General features: G+C 40.5%; 1 protein-coding gene across 1 annotated transcript in view; it reads right to left on the bottom strand.

The window, feature by feature from the left end:
• Window positions 1–20929, bottom strand: part of KCNH8 (potassium voltage-gated channel subfamily H member 8) — a 385143-nt gene that overhangs the window by 31588 nt on the left and 332626 nt on the right. The window contains exon 12 of the mRNA XM_047737762.1: window positions 2317–2355. Within this exon, the coding sequence (XP_047593718.1) occupies window positions 2317–2355 (39 nt within the window). The remainder of the gene's footprint in view (window positions 1–2316; window positions 2356–20929) is intronic.

Here is a 20929-nt window from a genome sequence, read left to right as displayed (position 1 = left end):
TGGCACCTTGGGCAAGTTGCTTAGACAGTGACTCTTGTGATCAAGCCAACAGTACTTCTACGAAGAATCAGTTATTTCCCCTAACATTATTGAAGAGAGGAGCTGAATTTATTAGATCAGTAAATACCCAGCCCCACACATAGCCTCTCTGCAGGAGTACCGGTTTTTTTCTTCAGGCCACGTGCACAGAAATGCTTGCTTCTCTTGGGTAGCTGGATTCACCCCTGTATACACTGCCATAAAGTTCAGCTACAGATTTCTTCCTTCTCTTCTGACCCACTCCTTCATTTCCCCCTGACAGATGCTTCCACAAGGACAAGGAGGTTTTTATCCCCATAGTCAAAAGAATCTCTCATTTAGCTTATGACATTCTACTGAAATATCCATTTTGAACTCACAAGTGCCTAGATTCAGCCAGACCTGTGATGACTACAGGGGAAGCAGAATAAAGTCTAGCAGCTGAATGCACGGACTTTTGGTCACACGGTCCTAGAAGTCCTGAGACTTACTACCTATTACTACCTATTATTTACTACATATTACTACCTATTACTTGAGACTTACTACGTATTACTTACTATCTATTGACTCCCCTGGGTAGGCAAATCCTTGTTTTTTTTTACCTGTTAATTGGGAACGGTGTGAGGAAATAGATATTAGATAATGGAGGTTAAAACACTTAGCAATGTGCATTGGAAATACTTAATAGATGTTCTTGTGGAGATGATGATGATCATGAAGAAAATGGAAACATATGCCTCAGGTGGGTGCTACAGAGACTGTTGGTTACCTCTTTTTAACATGATCTCTCCTTCTTTGCTAGTTAACAGAACTTTCAGCAGTGCACCTGGCCAAAGAACTCCTTTCTCAGCTTCCTTTGCCAGTGGGTTCGGCCATGAGGCTGAGCTCTGGGGTGATACTAGCAAGTGGACAGGTTAAAAGGAACTTTTAGGAGGACGTCTGGAAAGAGGCAAGCCTCTATCCTGTGTGTGTGTGTGTGTGTGTGTGTGTGTGTGTGTGTGTGTGTGTGTATTTGGTTTCTAGTCTGGACCATTGATAAAGTGGAGAGATCTTCTGCAGCCATCTTAGACAATGAGAAGTTCTTAAAAAGGGAAGCCTTGCATCGAGGTTAATGAATCCCAAAGAAGAAAGATCAGGACCCTACTGACAGAGTTGTATCACCCACCTCGGGCTTCGTCCACGAGAGAGAAATAAATATCTATTGCCTTGAAGCTCCTGTTATTCTGGTGGTTTTGATATTGTAAATGAACCTAAGCCTTAATTACACACAATAATTTTTTTGAAAGTTAAAGATTTCCATCCCTTCCTGGAAGGGATGTTCATTTTCAGAGTGCTATGAAGGGGTGAGGAATTCAAATTGGAAAGTCCAAAAGAAAGCTAAATTTTTCTTCATGAGAAAGAGGAAGATAGGAATGGCCTGGGGGAAAAGGGGTATAGTCGTGAGGAAAGACGGCCTGTTGAGAAGAGTTGAAACCTAACCATTTTGCCAGCTCCTGAGGAGGGATTTTACAGAGATGAGAAAGACAACTCCTGCCAGAAACTCAGTTGAATGCACTGACATGTTTTAAGGGCTTTTAAGAATTTTCTCAGTAGTATTAAAAGTAAACTCTGTTTGTGCTCCCACAGCCCCATCTATGTTCAGTAAATTATCAATGTCTTTGACATATGTTATGTAACTGGATATGTGTTTCTCTGTATGTATGTGTGTCTGTGTGAGAAGGGTGTTGGGTTTCTGTTTCAAGGAGAGTGCTGAGCAAGGCAAGGAGATTTTTTATAGGATTTCTGTCACAGGATTATTGGTAATAAAAGTCCAGGTAATAAATCTGCTAAGTCACTGTTTCTTGGAAAATTTTCTGTGAAATTGGAGGATTCTTAAAAGTTGGGACTGCTTTTAAGAGAAACCACTTCCAGAGTATCCCTGAACCACTTTTGTTGCTGTTGTTGTTTATATCATGGAAAATCATGTTGTACCATCAATTGGAAGCCTACAGGAAAACATTTAGCTACTAATTTTAAACGTAATAAATGTACTTCCAAGATCAGTATCTCGGGATGTTATTACTTTTGGCAGGTTCTAGTGGCAGCCACCTTTCAACAACGATAAAACCCTTAAATAGAGAGGTCAGTTTCAATACTTCTCTGTTCCCAACTCCAGAAAGTCAGTCAATACATTTCAATGGGAAGTGTATCAGGGAAGGTTGAAAATAAATGCATAAAACCCACAAGTGGGAGGCAGATTTATTGGAAATCCTACAGATTTTAGATAAATGTTCTGCTCTTTGGAAAAAGCCATACCTGTGACACCGTAGATTTGTTCGATAATCTTGATATCACCTGAAAGAGCAAACAAACAACAGAAGTCATAAGAATCATTTAAGCCTTCCCAGGTGGTTTGGGACTGGGTAAAATGTAGGAAGCAGGAGAGAGAGAGTGTAGGGGATGATTGATCCCCCTGGGTAGGCAAGAAGAAACAATGCCTCCTAACAGAAGCAGAAAAGGCCCCCCTCACCCTAGCCTCTGGGAGCTCTGTTGACCAATGCAAGGACTAAGAAAAGGGAGCAGCAAATTCAATGTCACACCTAGGAAATAATGATCAAAATAGTGGACCTATTCACTGTATTTTCCATCCTGATGCCGTATTCACTCCCCCTTTCCTCTTTCCTGACTTTCAGCCGAATGCTCACATCTTCTATGATTTTTCTCTCTGGCTCTGTGAAAACAGAAACCCATGGAATCTTTTCTTATTTAATTTTGGTCCATTTCTCTACCTCCCCGCTTATTTGAATACGGGTGGGGGTGATATCTCCTTTCTGTCCCATTTGTTTTCCTCAACATGATGTTTCTTGTGAACTACGTATGATTAAGTTCACTGGGGATCCTGATCTATCTGATTGAATTTAAGATTCCATTGATTATAAAAAGAAAAAAATAAATGCTGTCAATCAAATTGGAATGGGTCATCAGTTGTAAGAGAAACACTAATATCAGAGATGCTAAGAGGTGAGGGACGCCTGGGTGGCTCAGTTGTTAAGTGTCTACGTTGGGCTCAGGTCATGATCCCAGCATCGTGGGATCGAGTCCCATATTGGGCTCCCTGCTCAGTGGGGCGTCTGCTTCTCCCTCTTCAGCTCCCCTGTGCTTGTGTTCCCTCTCTCTGTCATAAATAAATAAAATCTTAAAAAAAAGAGATTGGTAAGAGGTGAAAAACAAATGTGTGCTGTAGAATCAGTTCAGCTGGGCTTCAGAATACATCTTACATAAAATCAAACTACAGTACTGTGGAGGAGTCTGTTGTAACATGCAGCTTTCCATGCTGGACAAAGAAGCTCTGGAACTCATGATATATCCTGGAAACATGGTCCAGGTCTCATCCACATTGTTTTTTGCTCAAAGACAGTCCTTTCATTTTAAAGTGGTAATAGATGCTATAAATTAGCATAACTTTATTCACATTGGAAAAAAAACCTTTTACACTCAAAAATGATCTGCCTAGGAAGTGAGACATATTTGGTAATTCTGTCAACTCTCACTGTTGTTGTTGTGGGTTTGTTTTTTGTTTTTTTTTTCTAGATGATTAAGGAAATAGATGTGTTATTATTTATACAAACGCTGGCATCATTATTGCTGTGCAAATACATGTTTCATCAATGTTTAATTTTATCAAAGAAGTCAACCCATTCTACATCTGCTTAGTTGCCTAAATATGCATTAATCAGAAGCATTGTAGACATAAGTTTTGTAATAATTCCCTAGATGGTGACAAATAAAACAGCTGAATAATTAAAAATGTGAAAACCAAAATTACAGTGCTGTTGTCTCTGTGGTAGATGCAAAAATGTGCTTTAAAGAGCCTTTCAGTTACAGCCTGGAGGAGAGAACGAGTAGCCCAGTAGGATTCAGGAAGCCTGAACAGCTCCGGGTCAGAGATGTGCTGAGAAACAGGCCTCAGCGTCTTTTGATTTAGTTGTAACTCCTAGCTCCCTGCTTTACTTACTGGTAGCGTGACTTCTGTCAAGTTGCTGTCAAGTTGCATTAGTGCTTCTCAAACTTTTATGTGTGCACATATCCCCTGGGGATTTCATTATAAAATGCAGGTTCTGGTTCAGGAGGTCTGGGGTAGAGCCCGGGACTCCGTATTTCTAATGAGCTCCCGGGGAATACTGATGCTGCTGGTCCGTGAGGAATACTTTGATCTCATAACCAACATCACTGCTATTATCGTCCTATCACCTGTTAATTCATTAAGTGTTCACAAAGTGACAGGCACCCTGAAAAAATGCTCCCAGACATTCTGTCCACTAATTTTCACTGTAATCCTATGAGGTAAGAAGTATCCATCATAGGACCAGTGCTACTGTGATAGGCTCTCTGAATAAGTCATTTTATTTGCATATGCAGTAATCACATGTGTTTAAAAAGACCACTATGATACAGTCATTCTGTTGACTAACACTTGGTGCTGATCCAGATTCTGCCAACAGCAGAGAATATTGGTTTAATGGAAACCCCGTATTCTAAAGGTAGAAGTCACCCTAAAAAGTGTCTGCTGCAATGGTTTGTAACCTGGCAGACAAGAGAATGTTTGAGAAGCATTCCTAACTAAATCAGCCTCCAGAGCACCAACTCCAGAAGGTCTCTTCCAGTTGGTGGGGTGGGTGGGCTAGGTCTCCAGGTCAGGGTTGAAACCAATAAGTTAGTCCAACTCCCTACCTAGACATGTGGAAATTGCTGTCCAGGGAGATGAGGTGACTCACCCAATCCACTCATCAGGATAGAATTCTGGCAGGTGCCCTGACTCTCTGTCTACTTTGCACAGAATCAGAAGTTGTCTCAGGTGCCTCCTCCAGCAGTTAATGCTATTACCCAAGCTGAGAGACTAAATGCCTGACGTAATAGGGAATTGAATCTAGCATAAGGTTTGACGACTGCCACAAACCAGATCCCCAAATCTTGTGATACTGAGTTACCCAAGAACCTTATTAGCCTTCTCTGAGTTACAAATCTCTCCAGAAATATGATGCATTCTAGACATTCTAGCCCTATGGGGGAAAATACATAATACAACCCTTGAATGGTTAATGTTTATAGATATCATTTCTTGTTCCAGTACCTGGAAGACTCAAAGGTTTTGAACGTTTTGAGAAAGACAGTCTTATCCAATTTGAGTCCCTCCCACATGAAAATTTTAAACCTTTTAGACACAGAACTGCTGGTAATCTCTAATGGGAATGATTTTTTAAAAAGACTGAAGTAGTACAGGTTGGGTTGATAAAAATGTTCTCAATCAGATATAAAATAAGAAATGAAGGTCATTGCAATGAAGTCGTGAGAGAAATAAAGGCTGAGGGACAGTCCATTCAGATCTTAGAATTATACCTTCAGTTTGCCAGGTCAGAAAAAGCCAAGTGTGGGCAAGAAAGAGAGAGGGTATGCCTTGGCAGAAGGTTATCACAAACAAGGTAAGGCTTTATAACCTTGTGGACTAGGAAAGAAACATATTCTAAGCTATGTGGAGTTGGTTTAAAAAGTTTCTGCATAGGGGTGCCTGGGTGGCTCAGTGGGTTGGGCCTCTGTCTTCAGCTCAGGTCATGATCTCAGGGTCCTGGGATCGAGCCCCACGTAGGGCTCTCTGCTCAGTGGGAGGCCTGCTTCTCCCTCTCTCTCTCTGCCTGCCTCTCTGCCTACTTGTGATCTCTGTCTGTCAAATAAATAAATAAAATCTTTAAAAAGTTTCTGCATAAATTCTTTCTATTTTATTTCCCAGTCCTAACCATTTAACTTACTCTATCACTCTGTAAGTTCTGTGGGAACTACGAGAGAGGACCCTTACTTCAAAAAAACACTGCTCACTGGAATGGAGAACCAGAAGAAGGAAAATGGTCTCTTATTACTCAATCTGCTATAAAACAGCAAAACAAATTCACAATCTTTTTTTTAAAAAAAGAAAAATGTGTAATAAAGTCCTCAAAATTTTACTATTGAGCTTGAACTGCAAACAGAAATCAAATGTATTAAAATTGCTGGTGATTATAGATGTAAAAAATGTCATTGTATTCTCTTATGTTGTCTATTTTACTGAATGAAGACATTCTAGAAGAGCTTTCAAAGGCTCATACCTGACCTTGGCCCTCCATCTTATTTTTTTCTTAAGTTCCTAAACTCCCCAGTAGTAAATTTTCCTGCTTTGGAGATTTTCTTTGAGCTGGGCTGCAAGCTCTTTGATTTGTTTCATCTATTTCTGCCCACAGATTAAAGTGTCTCTGAATTCTGACACATGGTACTAGGACAATAAAGTTTGGGGCCCAGCCTTTCATGGGATGCTAATGTCTCACCCTTAGAAGCTGACTGATTTTTCAGTAATAGTGAGGCATTGCCAATAAGCTTTCCTTATTCTCAAGATCTTTTCAAGAGGCTGAACCTCCAAGAAGTTGACTACTATGAGGTAGGAAGGAAGCAAATGGGAATGGAACCCCCACAGAGGCTTGGGAATCCTCAGCTGTGACCCAGTGAACTAGTGGCCCAAGGAAGGTATTCTCATGGTTTTCTTGGTTTGCAGGTCAGAATTACAAGCCCCTGTGTGAGCCTGCAAATGTCCTCTCAACTCAGGAATCTCCTAAGACACTGAAGTGCTCTGGTGGGAGTGTTATCTACAGCTGATTGCTCAATTGGGAAATGAGATGCAAATTACAAGGCTCTTCTTTCTGAGTGATTCATGATATCCGCTGCTTTGTTAATAATGCCACATTGATTAAGTCACAAAGCAGATTGAAGGAACATGTGTCCTCATTCGGAAAAAGGAATCATCACATATTTTATCTTGTTCTCTGGACAGCAACATTACTGGTACTGGTGGCTGTTTGGGATAAATAGAGTATGAATGAAGGATACTCCCCCATAACTCAGTAACTCACATAGTTAAAATGCCCATTCTTACAAAACCATAAATAATTGTCATATGATATAGGCAAGTAACAAATCAATAGGTCTCTTTTATTTAATTTTTTTTCCTTTTTAAAGATTTTATTTATTCATTTGACAGGGAGACACAGCACGAGAGGAAACATAAGCAGGGGGAATAGGAGAGGGAGAAGCAGGCTTCCTGATGAGCAGGGAGCCTGATGTGGGGCTCAATCCCAGGACCCTGGGATCATGACCTGAGCCAAAGGCAGATGCTTAACGACTGAGCCATGCAGGCGCCCCAGGTCTCACTTTTATTTCTGATCTGCTTCTTTCTCTTGTAGATTTAAGTGGAGGTACTAAGAAATAGTGAGTACCACCAAGTGCAGGTGAAGACAGAAAGAGAAATTTGAAAGCTCTGGAGAAAGAACAGGCTTTGAATAAGGGGGCACTCATTTTCAGCTAAAATTTAGGAGTTCACTACCATCTAATCTAAAGAAGATATTTCTGAAGCTGGTCTGAAACCCCAAGTGGGTAATAGAGTAGCTACCATGTTTCCTTTGCTTGCTGTATAACTTAGAAACAGAAATGAGATTTTAATTAAAAAAACTGATGATTTTGAACTTTTCCAATTTCACCCTGAGCCTTGAGGTCAAGACAAACTATTAAGACTTAGAGAAGACTTCTTTTCCTCTAAGTAAATACTATCACTTCTGATGCAGAAAGCGCATGTCAAATAACCAAGACTTAAATTTAGTTTATTTTCTAGTTCTGGAGAGCTCAACCACTAAGACTATAGCATAAGAAATACCACAAAAACCCTTCACCACTGTGTATTATGATAAAAGTTTTGTCTGCCAGGCAGGGGGTGGGTAGGGGTGGATAAGACCCATTTAGGAGGTAGTATAGCATAGTGATTAAGAGCTGGGATTTTCCTAGTCATTTCACTTATTAGCTATGTGACCTTGGGAAGCAAAGTAATTGGGATAAAATAGGTAATGCTGAAGTAACAAATCATTTGGTGAATTTTAATGGTTTAATCCTAAGGAGTTTTATTTCTCATTCTTCCTCTAAAAAATGATGATGGGGTGCCTGGGTGGTACAGTTCATTGGACATCTGACACTTGGCTTTGGCTAAGACCCCGATCTCAGGGTCATGAGATCTAGCCCCGTATCAGGCTCCCAGCTCAACTCAGTCTCCTTGAGATTCTCTCTGCTCCTCCCCCTACTTCTCTCTCGCATGCACTCTTTCTCTCAAATAAATAAATGTTTAAAAAAGATAAAAAATGATGGTAATATTTAAAGTTGTTTTGAGGATTAAATGAGATATATAAATGTAAACCGAACAAATCTTGGAGACCCAGTTGGCCACATCAGCCACCAGAAAAATGTATAGCACTCAAAAGCACAGTTGACCCTGGAACATCATTGGGTGTTAGGAGTGCCGACCACCACCCCCAGTAGAAAATCTTTTATAACTTTTGACTCCCCCAAAACTTAACTACTAACAGCCTTCCACTCACTGACCAGAAGCCTTACAAATACTTAAACTGTTGATTAATACACATTTTGTATGTTATACAGGATTACATATTGCATTTTTACACGAAAGTATGCTAGAGAGAAAATGTTATTAAGAAAATCATAAGAGAAAATACGTTTCAATTACTCTACTTATCCAAAAAAAAAAAAATCCACATATAAGTGGATCCATGCAGGTGAAACCTGTGTTATTCAAGAGTTAACTGTAATGTTAAAAATATTTTTTTCGTGTTTTCAAGAACCTTAAAGGTTACATATTGATAAGTTACAGTAAGACTTTTTAAAATTATCCCTCCCTTTCTATTCCATCAACAATCACAAAGGTGCTCTCAGTTCTCTCATTGACACTTGGGATCCCTTGGGTTCACACTTTCCTTCCACTTCCACTCTGGCCACAATGCCCAACGTTCCTACCAGAGATGACCGCTAGGTGGTGCCATGCCTCCCAGCCCTCTCGTTTCTCTAGGGAAAGGAAGCATTCGGACGGAGCCTGCCGGTGTCTTATCGCTTCAACTTTATGAGATACACAAAAGGACTTATGGTGAAAAAAGTTCTCACATTGTTGCACTTGTTAAGTACTTGGTCCACTGGCTGGCATAAAAAGCAATTAATTCCTATTAATAAATGTTAGTTATGTTATTACTGATATATTGATTATGAAGAAAAGTTTTCTTTGAGTTGGTTTAATGGGAAATAGGGCATTTTTAGCTATGAACATCCAAACATACACACAGATGGATTTCCAACTGCAACTAATATATATGTAGGACCCCTTAATAAAGACACCATAAAATTGTTAAACAGGAGTTTTCCCCACATTGCTCTCTTAGCAGGGGCTATCATGCCACGCCACAGAACTCCTCTTTGTGCAACACTAGGTAGAACATTTTACATAAAGTAATGACTTGGTATTCTAGTCTTTTTTCCCTCAACACTTTGATCTGCTTCACTTAAACAAAATAAAGCACTTTTAAACTGTCCATTCAGTCAAGACATTGATAATGTATGCAAATTAACTCAAGCATAATTTTAACCTCTTATCTCCAGATTCAAATGTATGAATTACAAGGCTTTGGGGGTTAAAAGAAAACCCAGAAAGTCTCTTAATACTTAGTCAACAACTTGGAAAATGCAGGATGATTTTGAGGGAGAGAGAGAGTTACTTATAAATATGTGGTTCATATCATTCCAGAAAGGAAAAGGAAGAAAATACACACCATTATGTGAGAAAACTAGAAATTTCTCCACACTGACATAGAGTTTTAAAGGTTTCAGGCTTTGGGAGCTGTGGACCAACTCCGTGATTTGGAGTTCAGCAGTTAATCAGTGCTAAAAGAATTTGCAGTTTAAACTCATTATATTGAGCTGAGATTCCATGCCCCCCAATGACCTGCTTCTGATTAGGGTACAATAGCTCCTTGGTTAGCTTGTAAAATCAGCTACTATGTAATTGTAAGGAAACACAATAGCTGGTTTCATAAGAGTTTCAGGATACATGCTGAGTACTCTGGTTCCAAATCAGGTCGGTGAAGAAAGATGCTCAATTTGGTATGAGAAGTTTTCACACCACAACTCCCGATGGCACTCCTTCTTCTTCTTCTTTTTTTTTTTAATTTATTTATTTGACAGGCAGAGATCACATGTAGGCATAAAGGCAGGCAGAGAGAGAGAGGAGGAAGCAGGCTCCCTGCTGAGCAGAGAGCCCGATGCAGGGCTCGATTCCAGGACCCTGGGATCATGACCTGAGCTGAAGGCAGAGGCTTTAACCCACTGAGCCACCCAGGTGCCCCCCCCCCCCGATGGTGCTTCTAAAGCTAATGTGAAATGACTAATTTGCTACCAAGGAAGCTCACTGTCAATTATACGCTGTAACAAAACAGGTGAACAACTCTGTATTTTGAAAATAGTGTTTGTACCAGCGAACTGAAATGAGCTACTCTAATTTAAACCACAGTGCTTTGGTTAAGCTCAGTTAGCCAGAGAAACTATATAGAACTGTGTGTATATATATATATATAGAGAGAGAGAGAGAGAGAACCATGATAGAGGGGTCATGGGCTGCTTCTACATGACCAAATGCATATTCTTTTTTTTTTTTTAAAGTATTTATTTATTTTAGAGAGAGAGCATGAGCAAGAGGGGAAGAGGGAGAGGGAGAGAGAGAATCTCAAGCAGACTCTACCCCGGGCCTGGAGCTGGACATGGGCTCGATCCTATGACCCTGAGATCAGACCTGAGCCAAAACCGAGATTTGGATGCTTAACTGACTGTGCCATCCAGGTGTCCCCCAAAATGCATTTCTTTTTAAATTAAAGCCCTCTGTGAAACTTAAGCATGAGGAGTATTATGTTTCATAACATTTACATTTTTGCCAAATATTCAACAATTTCTAGGTAAAGAAGAATGTCTCACAGTTAGCAGACGAAGGCCAAGGTTCTTAGAGTACAGTTTTGTTGTACTCAAAGGTGATGTGTGGAGCACTGTAAGGAAGGTATTACTAATTATATATTGACTGAAACAGTCTTCCTCAGAATTCACAATAGGAGTATAAACCACTGAAATTAAGGAAGAAATGTGTTTAAGTTTGCATTTTTGCTCCCCCAGTGGGGCTCTAAGAAGTCCCCAGAACAACAATTGTCATAGATCAAATGTGCCTGATATATCTTGTTTCCTTCTTTGGTATCTCCTATTAAAACATCCTGTGAAGGAATCATTCCCCAGTTATTTATATAATGGTTTGTCTTTTCTATTTCTTTTCATATGTAAATTTGTATTTTCAGCCTGTGCTTTCATCCCAGGATAGACTCCTCCTTAACCTTGAAAAATAAACAGTGAAGGGGACACCTGGGTGGCTCAGGTGGTTAAGCATCTGTCTTCAGCTCAGGTCATGACCCCAGGTCCTGGGATGGAGTCCCATATGGCTCCTTGCTCATCCGGGAGCCCGTTTCTCCCTCTGCCTGCCGCTCCTTGTCCCCCCTCTCCCCTGTTAGTGCTCTCTCTCTGGCAAATAAATAAATACATAAAATCTTTTAAAAAGATGGGAGATTTAGAGGAGAGTTTTGTGGGGAGAGGTAAGGCAATGACCTCTTTCCTGAAATTACACTAGGTGGACAAGATTTCAGTGTTATAACATGACAGCTGAATCACAGAGTGGCCGTTTCCCAGTCCAGACAAAATCACAGCAGTATCAACTTTGGAATCCTCTTCATAAAAATGTGAAGAGTGAATAAAGCAGATCCATTTAGAACGGGCATAACTTCCTCGAGAGGGGCATTCTAAACTTATGAGCTCAGTCAGTTACTTATAGGTTCATACAAAGACATCATTATTCTAGTTACACACATAAAATCTATACATGTAATTCTCATCAGGACAAACTTTTCTCTCCACTTTTTTTTTTAAGATTTTATTTTATATATTTATTTGACACACACACACACAGAGAGAGAGAGAGCACACAAGTAGGGGGAGCAGCAGGCAGAGGGAGAAGCAGGCTCCCTGATGAGGAAGGAGCCCGACAGGGAGCTTGATCCCAGGACTCTGGGATCATGACTCAAGCAGAAGACAGACGCTCAACTGACTGAACCACCCAGGCACCCCTCTCTGCATGTTTTAGGTGATTATTTTCATGATTGCAAAATAGGCACCAGTGAATTTACTAGAAGGATGATGCCTTCACAATGAGTTACAAAGTTAACTGAGTTACAGTTACAAAAGTTAACAATGAGTTACAAATTGTGCAAAGCAATTCCAGCCCTTCGCTTCCCAGTCTCCTGGATCGGACTGTGCTTGTGAAGTTGTGTCTTTGGGGACTGCAGGAAACTGGCATGTTGGATTCTTTGAAGGAACAATTCTAGCCTTAGTTGGACTGTGAAGGCATACTACTTTTAGGTAATATACCTGCTTCCAAAATAAGTCATTTGGAGTCCCACAGTGGGAGTCATATTTTTCCTATTAATTTCCATTAGATCTTCTGGAGGTCTAAGTTCTACTTGGCACTGGCTCTCAATCATTGACTTTAAGTTAATTCATTCAGAATTTTTAAATAGACACTTTTACTTGGAGAAGTACCATTAAAGTGATTCTGTGGTAAATTATTTAGAAAAATTGAAGAAATATTTTAAGGTATGGATACCCTTCTATTTATTAATGTATTTGGCAGATATATATTCCTATAGGCTAGACTTTCATAAAACGATGCCACACTCATCTGTCCAGCAAGCTGCATTGATCTGCCGCTCCTCATGTTTTCCTCAAATTACTAAATGATATCATGTGTGCCTATTCTGTTTCCTGAAGAACACATTCTCATTGAAAGGTAAAACAAAAACACAATAATAAAATAAAACAGAGGGAGAGCAAAATCAAATAATATACTTCGGTTGCACACCTTTCTCAATGTTTTAAAGTTTTCTTGAGCTGGAATTAAAAAAAAAAAAATGGAAAGGTCATACTGGAAGGGCCGACAGCTCAGACTGGTTAATTGTTCACTAACTGGTCAGCCATTGCCCTGAGCAGCTGCATCCCGGTGGACACAGCCTGATGAGGTTTCCCAGCCTGCGTGCGCCGGGGCTGAACCACATGACCCACTCTGGCCAATGCAATGCGAACAGAAGAGACCTGTGCCATTTCTGGGTCTGGCCCCGAGTAATGCAAAGGCCGCCGTGACCCTCCCTCTCTTAATTGGTGGGCTGGCTGGATACAAAGCTCCTGGTGAGGGACTGTGAGTTCCAGATGACTTTGAGGTCTGGGGGATGTCACGGCCACCAACTAGAGGAAGCCTGGATTCCTGAGTCAGGTGAGAAGCCACCACCTGTACGCTATGATACTAATGAGCTTTACTGCACAAATCGTTGATTCTACTTATTGTATTAAGTTACCGAGACTTGGGGCTGTTTGTTGCAGCGTTTGGCTTGACTCAACTGACGGTTTCTTAGTGACCATTTAGGCCAGAGATGGGGAACTGGAGGCCCGCAGAAGGAAAGCAGCTTTCTTCCGAGTCATACAACTTCTATGTGTATTGAATCTAATGCCGCATATTCTTTGCTCTTTTTTGACAGAACCTGGTTTTGGTTCTTTGGTCTTTTCCCCATACATAATGCTGACATTTTGTCCCATTGAGACAGCGGTGTGGCCAAGAAAAGAAAAAACACGAACTGTACAACCTGGAATACAAATACGCTTCGGTAGTAGCCCTAGTCAGACCTGGGACTGTTTATGAATCCTGGCAAAACGCAGTGACACAGATCAGTGACCATATGCTCTGCTTTTAAAGAACTTAATCTTCTGGGTGGAACACGTAAGTGGGATTACCACATCACTAAAAGCTTAGCATCTTGCAGATGTTCATCTCAGAATTTTTCCTTAATCATTTTCCTCAATGACATGGAAACTAAATCCTTTAAATCCCAATTCATTTCACAGTACTGTATCTCCACGGATCCCTCCACTGTCGCAGACTTGTCATTAGGATGGTGTGCTGGCCTGCCAATTCATAATCTTGAGGTACTTCACTTCTCCCTTCCACCTGGCATCTTGTTTGCTTCCGATTTCTGACTACTTGGCTACTGTTCCTTCAGTCAAAGCCACCACTCCTTTGGCATCCCAGGCTGCTGAGTTTAAATGGTGAGCAAATAAGGTGTCTCCAATCTGATGGACCGGAGGCCTCCAGCTCTGCCTGCCGAGCACAGTCTGTGCTGTGGTGTAAGCAGACTGTCTCTACTATATGTTATCATCTCTGCTGTCTATACCCTTTTGAGGAACTTCACGGGAAAAGCACTATGAGAGACGTTTATCCTAGGACTTTGTGATTTGTTTTTAATTTTAATTTAATTTCTACCAACTTAGCTCATTTAGAGCCGTTTTAATTATACCACCCACTGACTCTATGTTTTATCAGTTGAGCTTGGGTTTGGGATTAAAGGGCTAATGGAAGAGAGATTGTCCATGTTCAAGGATGACCAGGGAAATATTATTAGACTAGCAGAGTGCAAACAGTGAAATATATACTGTAGTAAAACAGTCAGGATTATTCTAAAAAGACCCAGGAGATCCAGTCCTTGAATGAAAAAACAGAATAAAATTATGTTTCAAAAAAATCCTAATATACAGAGGTAAAGTATTCACAGATTGATTGAGAAATGTTAAAAAATATTGCTTCTTTCACCTGTATTCTTATTGTTGTTGTTGTTAGAGTGGGAGGAGAGAGAAGAGTGAAGAGAGGGGTAGAGGGGGAGGGGTAGAGGGAGAGAGAGGATCCCAAGGAGGATCCACGCCCAGCACAGAGCCAATGTGGGGCCCGATCTCACAACCCTGAGATCACTCATGACCTGAGCTGAAATCAAGAGTTGGATGCTCAACTGACTGAGCCTCCCAGGCACCTCTTTCACCTATAGTCTTAATCCTTCTCCATAACAGTGTGTATAAGCACATAAAGGAAAGGCTGAGAACATTTTATTTCAATTGATAAGAAGGCCTCCAACTACTTACAAGGATGAAACTGAGTCTGAAAGGAATGGAAATACTATTTTGTACATCTGAAATGATCGTGGAGTGATTTCACAGATTTACTCTCAAACATGGAACAAAGGAAGCCTGAAGAACCATTACGTGTATAGAAGACTGAAAACCATGTACTTGAAGACATTTTCCCAGAGCTAGTCGGTGACCACAGGGTTATTAATAGATGGATGGATTTTCGAGCAAATGAAAGTACAATTACTAAGAGAAAGGACAAATGAGATGGCCAAACTACAGTAGTTCTGCAGTCTTATCCTCTTGTTAAGGAGATGTCTTTCCTGAAACATTTAGGCACAGTGGGTTTTTGATGAGACATGACAAGTAATAGCATTAAGGTTAAGAAGATTAAAGCGAATGTTATTCTGGAAATTCTGGAATAGCTTTTGCTGTAAGTCGGGATGTCTGAAGGAAACCAACTCTCTTAGGAGAATTATGTTCTGATTTGTAGCACAGTGCTTTAGTGGACAGATGTACTAGGCTGAGATTCAGAATACCAGCATTTGACTCAATTTTATACTGTTCGATCCTTTCACTAATGCTGTGATCTCAGGCAGGAACTGCTGGGACAGCGAGTTCCTTCATCTGTTAATTAAAAATTAAATGAAATGAGGTGATGTAAACAAACTCCCTTGCTCCTAATACATAGTTAATAAACATTTACATCCTTTCCTTGTCAGCGGTCGTGCTACTAAATATGCAGTTGACAAGAGAAAATAAAATCTGTTGAGAAACATTTTGATTTTTTGACTGAATCTTATTTGAAACACATACTTGGAATGGTTGATGGAAGACTTCATCCCAAAGAAAAAGTCTACTTTGTGCAGAGGGAATTTTCTAACTTATTTAGATACAGCAGTCATTTAAGTTGTATTCCTAACCAATGACTGGATTTTTAGTTCTGTGAATGAGTAAATTTTCTTTGCTCCTCCCTTTAAGTCACTTGTAATCAAAGGAAAATCTGAGTTTTAATCGGGGTACTTAAGATCACTTCCAGTCCTAACATTTTATTCTGTGGGTATGGAAACTCGTGTGTGTGTGTGTGAATTACATTCCAGGCAGCATGCATAAAGCACATACTTTGTACTAGCAGTTTGACTAGGAAAATGATTACAAAGATGAATAAAATATAGTTATGGCTCTCAAAGAACTTATATATATATATACAATGGAGTTCTCCACTGATAATTTGGTTGAGTTCTTCAATGATTTCACTTTTTCATGAAAGTATAATATATGCAAAACTGTGCACGAATAAAAAGTATACAGTTTGAAGAACTACCAAAAAGTTCTGTGGTTCATTTTCTCTTACATGTGAAGTTTGTTTTCCCATGGAAACATGTTTCCCATGAATGCTCCATTAACCTAAAATACGGCTGGCATTCACTGCTCTAGGATTAAGGGACAGAGGAAAATGTGTAACTTCACTCTGGTGGATGTACTTACACTAAGTTTCCATTGGGTTTAGGATTCAGTTGGCATGGGACAGACGTTACAGTTCTTGACCTCCCTTGCTTCCTCGCAGAAGGATTGGACCAGTTTTTACCTCTCTCGTCTTTAACTAGTCTCCTTTTCTAGGACATGAACTGAGCAACTTGACTCCAAGAGTATGGTGAGAGTTAACAGAAGGCAATATTTGTAAAGTGCTTAGTGTACAGCTTGGTTCACAGGAGCTATTATACCATTAGCAGCATCAACATCATCTTCACTTCATAGAGCCTTGTCAAGAGGGTGGGCTCTGTTACCTGCATCTACAGCTGAACTTGAGGGCAGGCTCTGGGCTTCTATGGTGGCTGAATCAACCATCAAAAATGGAGTGGAGAATGGAGGACCCCGGATAATGGTGGGGCTGGGTGGACGATTCCTGGTGGTTGCAGCCTAGGTAGTTTTTCATTCTGAAGGAATGGGCATAAGTCAAGTCTTTGTGTATGTGTGTGTGTGTGTGTGTGTGTGTGTGTGTGTGTGTGTGTGTATGCAAATGGGATACTTTGTTACAGGCTGAATGAACATCTGCTGCTCCCTGCAAGATGGAAGTAACCAGAAAAGAAGGAAAAGAAAGACTTTTTGTCTCACTTATGGGATGGCAGGTGGCCTTTTATCCTCTGACTTTCTCAACTCGGCTAGCCCCTGCTTTCCCCAAGGAGCTCAAAAATCTAAATGTTCACTGTTCAACCTGAAAACATAAGCTGAAATACCTAGATATCCTCAAAATGTGGCTGATCTCTTTGCAGGATATGTCTCATGCTGTTTGACTGACAGATGGCTACACGGGACAGAATTCAGCCATGAAACAAGAGCCCATTCAGGGTAGTTTAAAGCTTTTTATGTGTCCTCTACTTTATTTGTTTTTATTTTTTAATACGTGTTTAAATAAGATTTGTTTTCTAAGGAAACGTTGCTGTGATATGATTGCACAACCTACAATGATGTGATTCCCCAGAGTTCATAAAATCACTGGTTTTGCTTCATTTGTCCGACAACTACCTCTGACCACCCACCACTTTTCTGGATCTTTCTTATCTCAACGCTTCAGTCCATGGGTTGCCATGGAAACCATCATACTATTACAGTGTGGTCACCCTCCCTCCTTGACCCCCTCACACAAACACTCCCACACACAATAATTGATGAAGCCTGAGCAGCACTTGACTAGAGCTGAACCACTCGGTCCTACAGGAATCTAGAATGAACCAAGAGAGCTTCATCTACTCCCCACTTGAACTGAGGAGCTGCTATCTGTGACCATTTCTTGCCATTTGGACCGGAAAGGAAGGCAGCATGATGACTGAAGGAGAGAGAAATGGAGAGGCAAGGAAAAATAAGAAATGTGGAAAAAATCCAACCTAACCCAATTATAAGAATTCCTGAGACCCAGGTGTGTGCCCGTGCACGTGTGTGTATTTCATTTAATCCCCTAAGATACTGGGAATCCTTACAATAAATCTCCTCTGACTCTGATGCTCTATTTGAGTTGGATTTTTATTGCATACAGTCAATGCCCTTATTCTAAATTGCCCCCAGACTTACTGGGATCCTCAGGCCCTTTGCCAATGCCCCATACTAGTTCTGTTTTAAAATAAGGATGTAAAAAAGAATCAGTCTGTAGTTAGAGAAGAGGTTAAAAATAACCTTTTTTCTTCCTAGGAGTAGGGAGCCTTCATCTTTCTGAGGCAGGAGAAAGAGAATCTCAAGGTTAGACAGGAATGGGTCCAGTGGAGTCCATTCCACCCCAAGATCTCTCAGGGGGAAAAAGATGGGGACCAGACTGATAGTAATGGGGGAAATGAAACATTAAGGCTGGGTAATCGCTAGAAGAAAAGAGGACACTGACAGTCTTTTGGCTGTAGTCAAAGCAAGTGAGAGGTTCATTAGGTGCCAGAAATTCAACAGCAATCTTCATTTACTGAAAGCCATGGACGTGAACACAATGCTGGACTCTGGGGACCCTACCTAAAATGCAATCTTTTTCCTTCAAGGTAATATGTTTGCCACAACTTCTGCACACACAGACCAGTACGAGAAAGGTTTCGGAACCTAGGAAGTATACTGGGTACAAGTAGAATTTCTAGACCGTTATTTACTGAGCTTTTCCTATCATATCTGACACCATCTTAAGCACCATTAAACTGTATGCAGGTAAAACAATTGACAATAAGACATTTCTCATAGAGAGTATCCTAACATACACAACTGACAAAACACCTGTTGCTCCCAGGATAGCAGGGAAAGCTGACATGATCAGATGACACGAGAGTCCTCCAACATGCAATTTTCAAGGAACAATTACCTCAAAAAGGCACAGAATTAATTATGTTCTCTTATTACACAAAACTGGGCTGCAGATGCACACCTCCAAACAGGCTACTCTTGAAGAGCTAAGTATCTGGGCTGCCAGATACGATTTTTTACATTATTATCATTCGGTAAATCATTTTCAAGAAAATTGCTTCCAAGTAGCCTAATCTTATTCCAGTCTGAAATGGGGACTAAATTTAAACCAAGTCCCTCCTTTGGAAATAGCTCTCTTTTCAGTACAATCTTGAATTAAATTGTAATATAGTCACACAGGTGGCAAGGATGTTGGCAAATCAGAGACTTCACCTGGAAGATCTACTCAGGCTTGTTTTTATCTACGGGAGGACGCAGAGTCAAACCTCATGGATATAGTACAGCTTAATTACTTAAGAAATTGTCCAGGGCCAAGTGGTCCAATGGACACATTTCAATAGTACTTGGGAATTAGATGCTTTTTCCACTGCTATTTGTGTTTGAGATACGGGCTGCCCATTGAAAACTTCAAACAAATTAAAGATTCACCTCGGTATATGAAAGACATGGGGTCTAGACCCAGATGGAAATATGAATTCACATTCAGATACCACTGAAGCTAATGCTAAAGACCATGAGATTTACTTGAGTCAATTCCGCCACACACATTAGAGACCTTATACCTCACAGCTAACCATGAAGTGCAGCAGACCCATGTGTTACGCTTTGATGAAGTATTTTATAAACACAGGTAGCTGCGTTGCTAAACTCGGGAATTCTCCACATGTACATTCGTTTCACACAGGAAGTTTGAAGTCTTCTACCCTAGGCAATAAATGTGAGGTGAATAACAGTCCAGCATGATTTCATGGCTAAAAGTATTGATTCTCTACTTTCTGGGGGGGCATTAGTGTTATAATATTTCATCTATTTTTACAGAAAATATGTGTGTGCCTAGATTTGAAGGCAGATCCTTTTTCATCCTAATGCAACTTACTATCCCAGACTACCTGGAGGAATTATATTACCTATATTGCAAGGGTTTCCCCCCCCCTATTATTCAGCTTAAATTCCTCCTATGGCTCTTGAAAACCTCTCATCTTAAATTTGAGGGAAGTGAAAAACAGCCTTTCCAACTTAGATATTCTTTCAATATGTTCTTTTAAATCCTAACTACAATTCTTTCTTTGGCTTTGTTACTTCTTAGGAATGTAATTCTGAATTATCTTAACTTTTATTTTATTTTTTGAGTACACCATACGCCCAACGTGAGGCTTGAACTCACGACCCCGATATTGAGAGTCATTTGTTCTACCAACTGAGCCAGCCAGGTGCTCCTCTTAAATTTCATTTTATTTTATTTTATTTTTTAAAGATTTTATTATTTATTTGACAGAGCGAGAGATATCACAAGGAGGCAGAGAGGCAGGCAGAGTGAGGGGGAAGAAGGTTCCCTGCTGAGCAGAGAGCCCAATACGGGGTTCGATCCCAGGACCCCGGGATCATGACCTGAGCCAAAGGCAGAGGCTTTAACCCACTGAGCCACCCAGGCGCCCCAAATTTCATTTTAAATTATATTTCAAGGCTATGTGGCTGCCGTCTTCAAGACTTTATTCATTTTATCAAAATTTCACGTAAGTTCCAGTTCCCCAAGTAAACTTTTTTAAATTCATTCATTCACTCATTGAATGTATATTAAATGTTAATTCTACATTAGGCTCTGACTTAAGCACTGAGGCTATAGTCTAGAATAAAACAAAGCCCACATAAAGTAGACATTCTGCTAGGAAAAACTGGCCATGAGCAAGCAAATATACATATTAAAAGAACTTCAGATCTTGCTAAAAGCTCTGAAAAAGACCAACAAGGTGATGTGCCAGAGGATACGCTGGAGAGGCAAACTCCAGAGCAGGTGGTCAGTCAGGTGAGGCGGGAGGAACACCCCTTCAGGAAGGGAGAGCGGGCCAGTTTGCTGGAGTGTGAGCCAGACTCAAGATGTCACCGGATGGATCTGAAAGGCAGGCGGGTGTTGCAATGCATAGGATCTTCACAGTTATGGTCAGAAGTCTGGATTTATTAACAGTCTGTGGGGATCCATGTGAAAAATTCTGAGCAATGGAATGATATGATCCAATTTATAGTTTTGAATAGGTTTGAATAGGTTGCTTCTGGACCCTTGAGGAGA

This window comes from Lutra lutra, chromosome 1, assembly GCF_902655055.1.
Source record: "Lutra lutra chromosome 1, mLutLut1.2, whole genome shotgun sequence".
Classification (NCBI taxonomy): Eukaryota; Metazoa; Chordata; class Mammalia; order Carnivora; family Mustelidae; genus Lutra; species Lutra lutra.
Note: the sequence above shows the minus strand (reverse complement) of the source record. Positions and strands in the feature narration are given on the sequence as shown.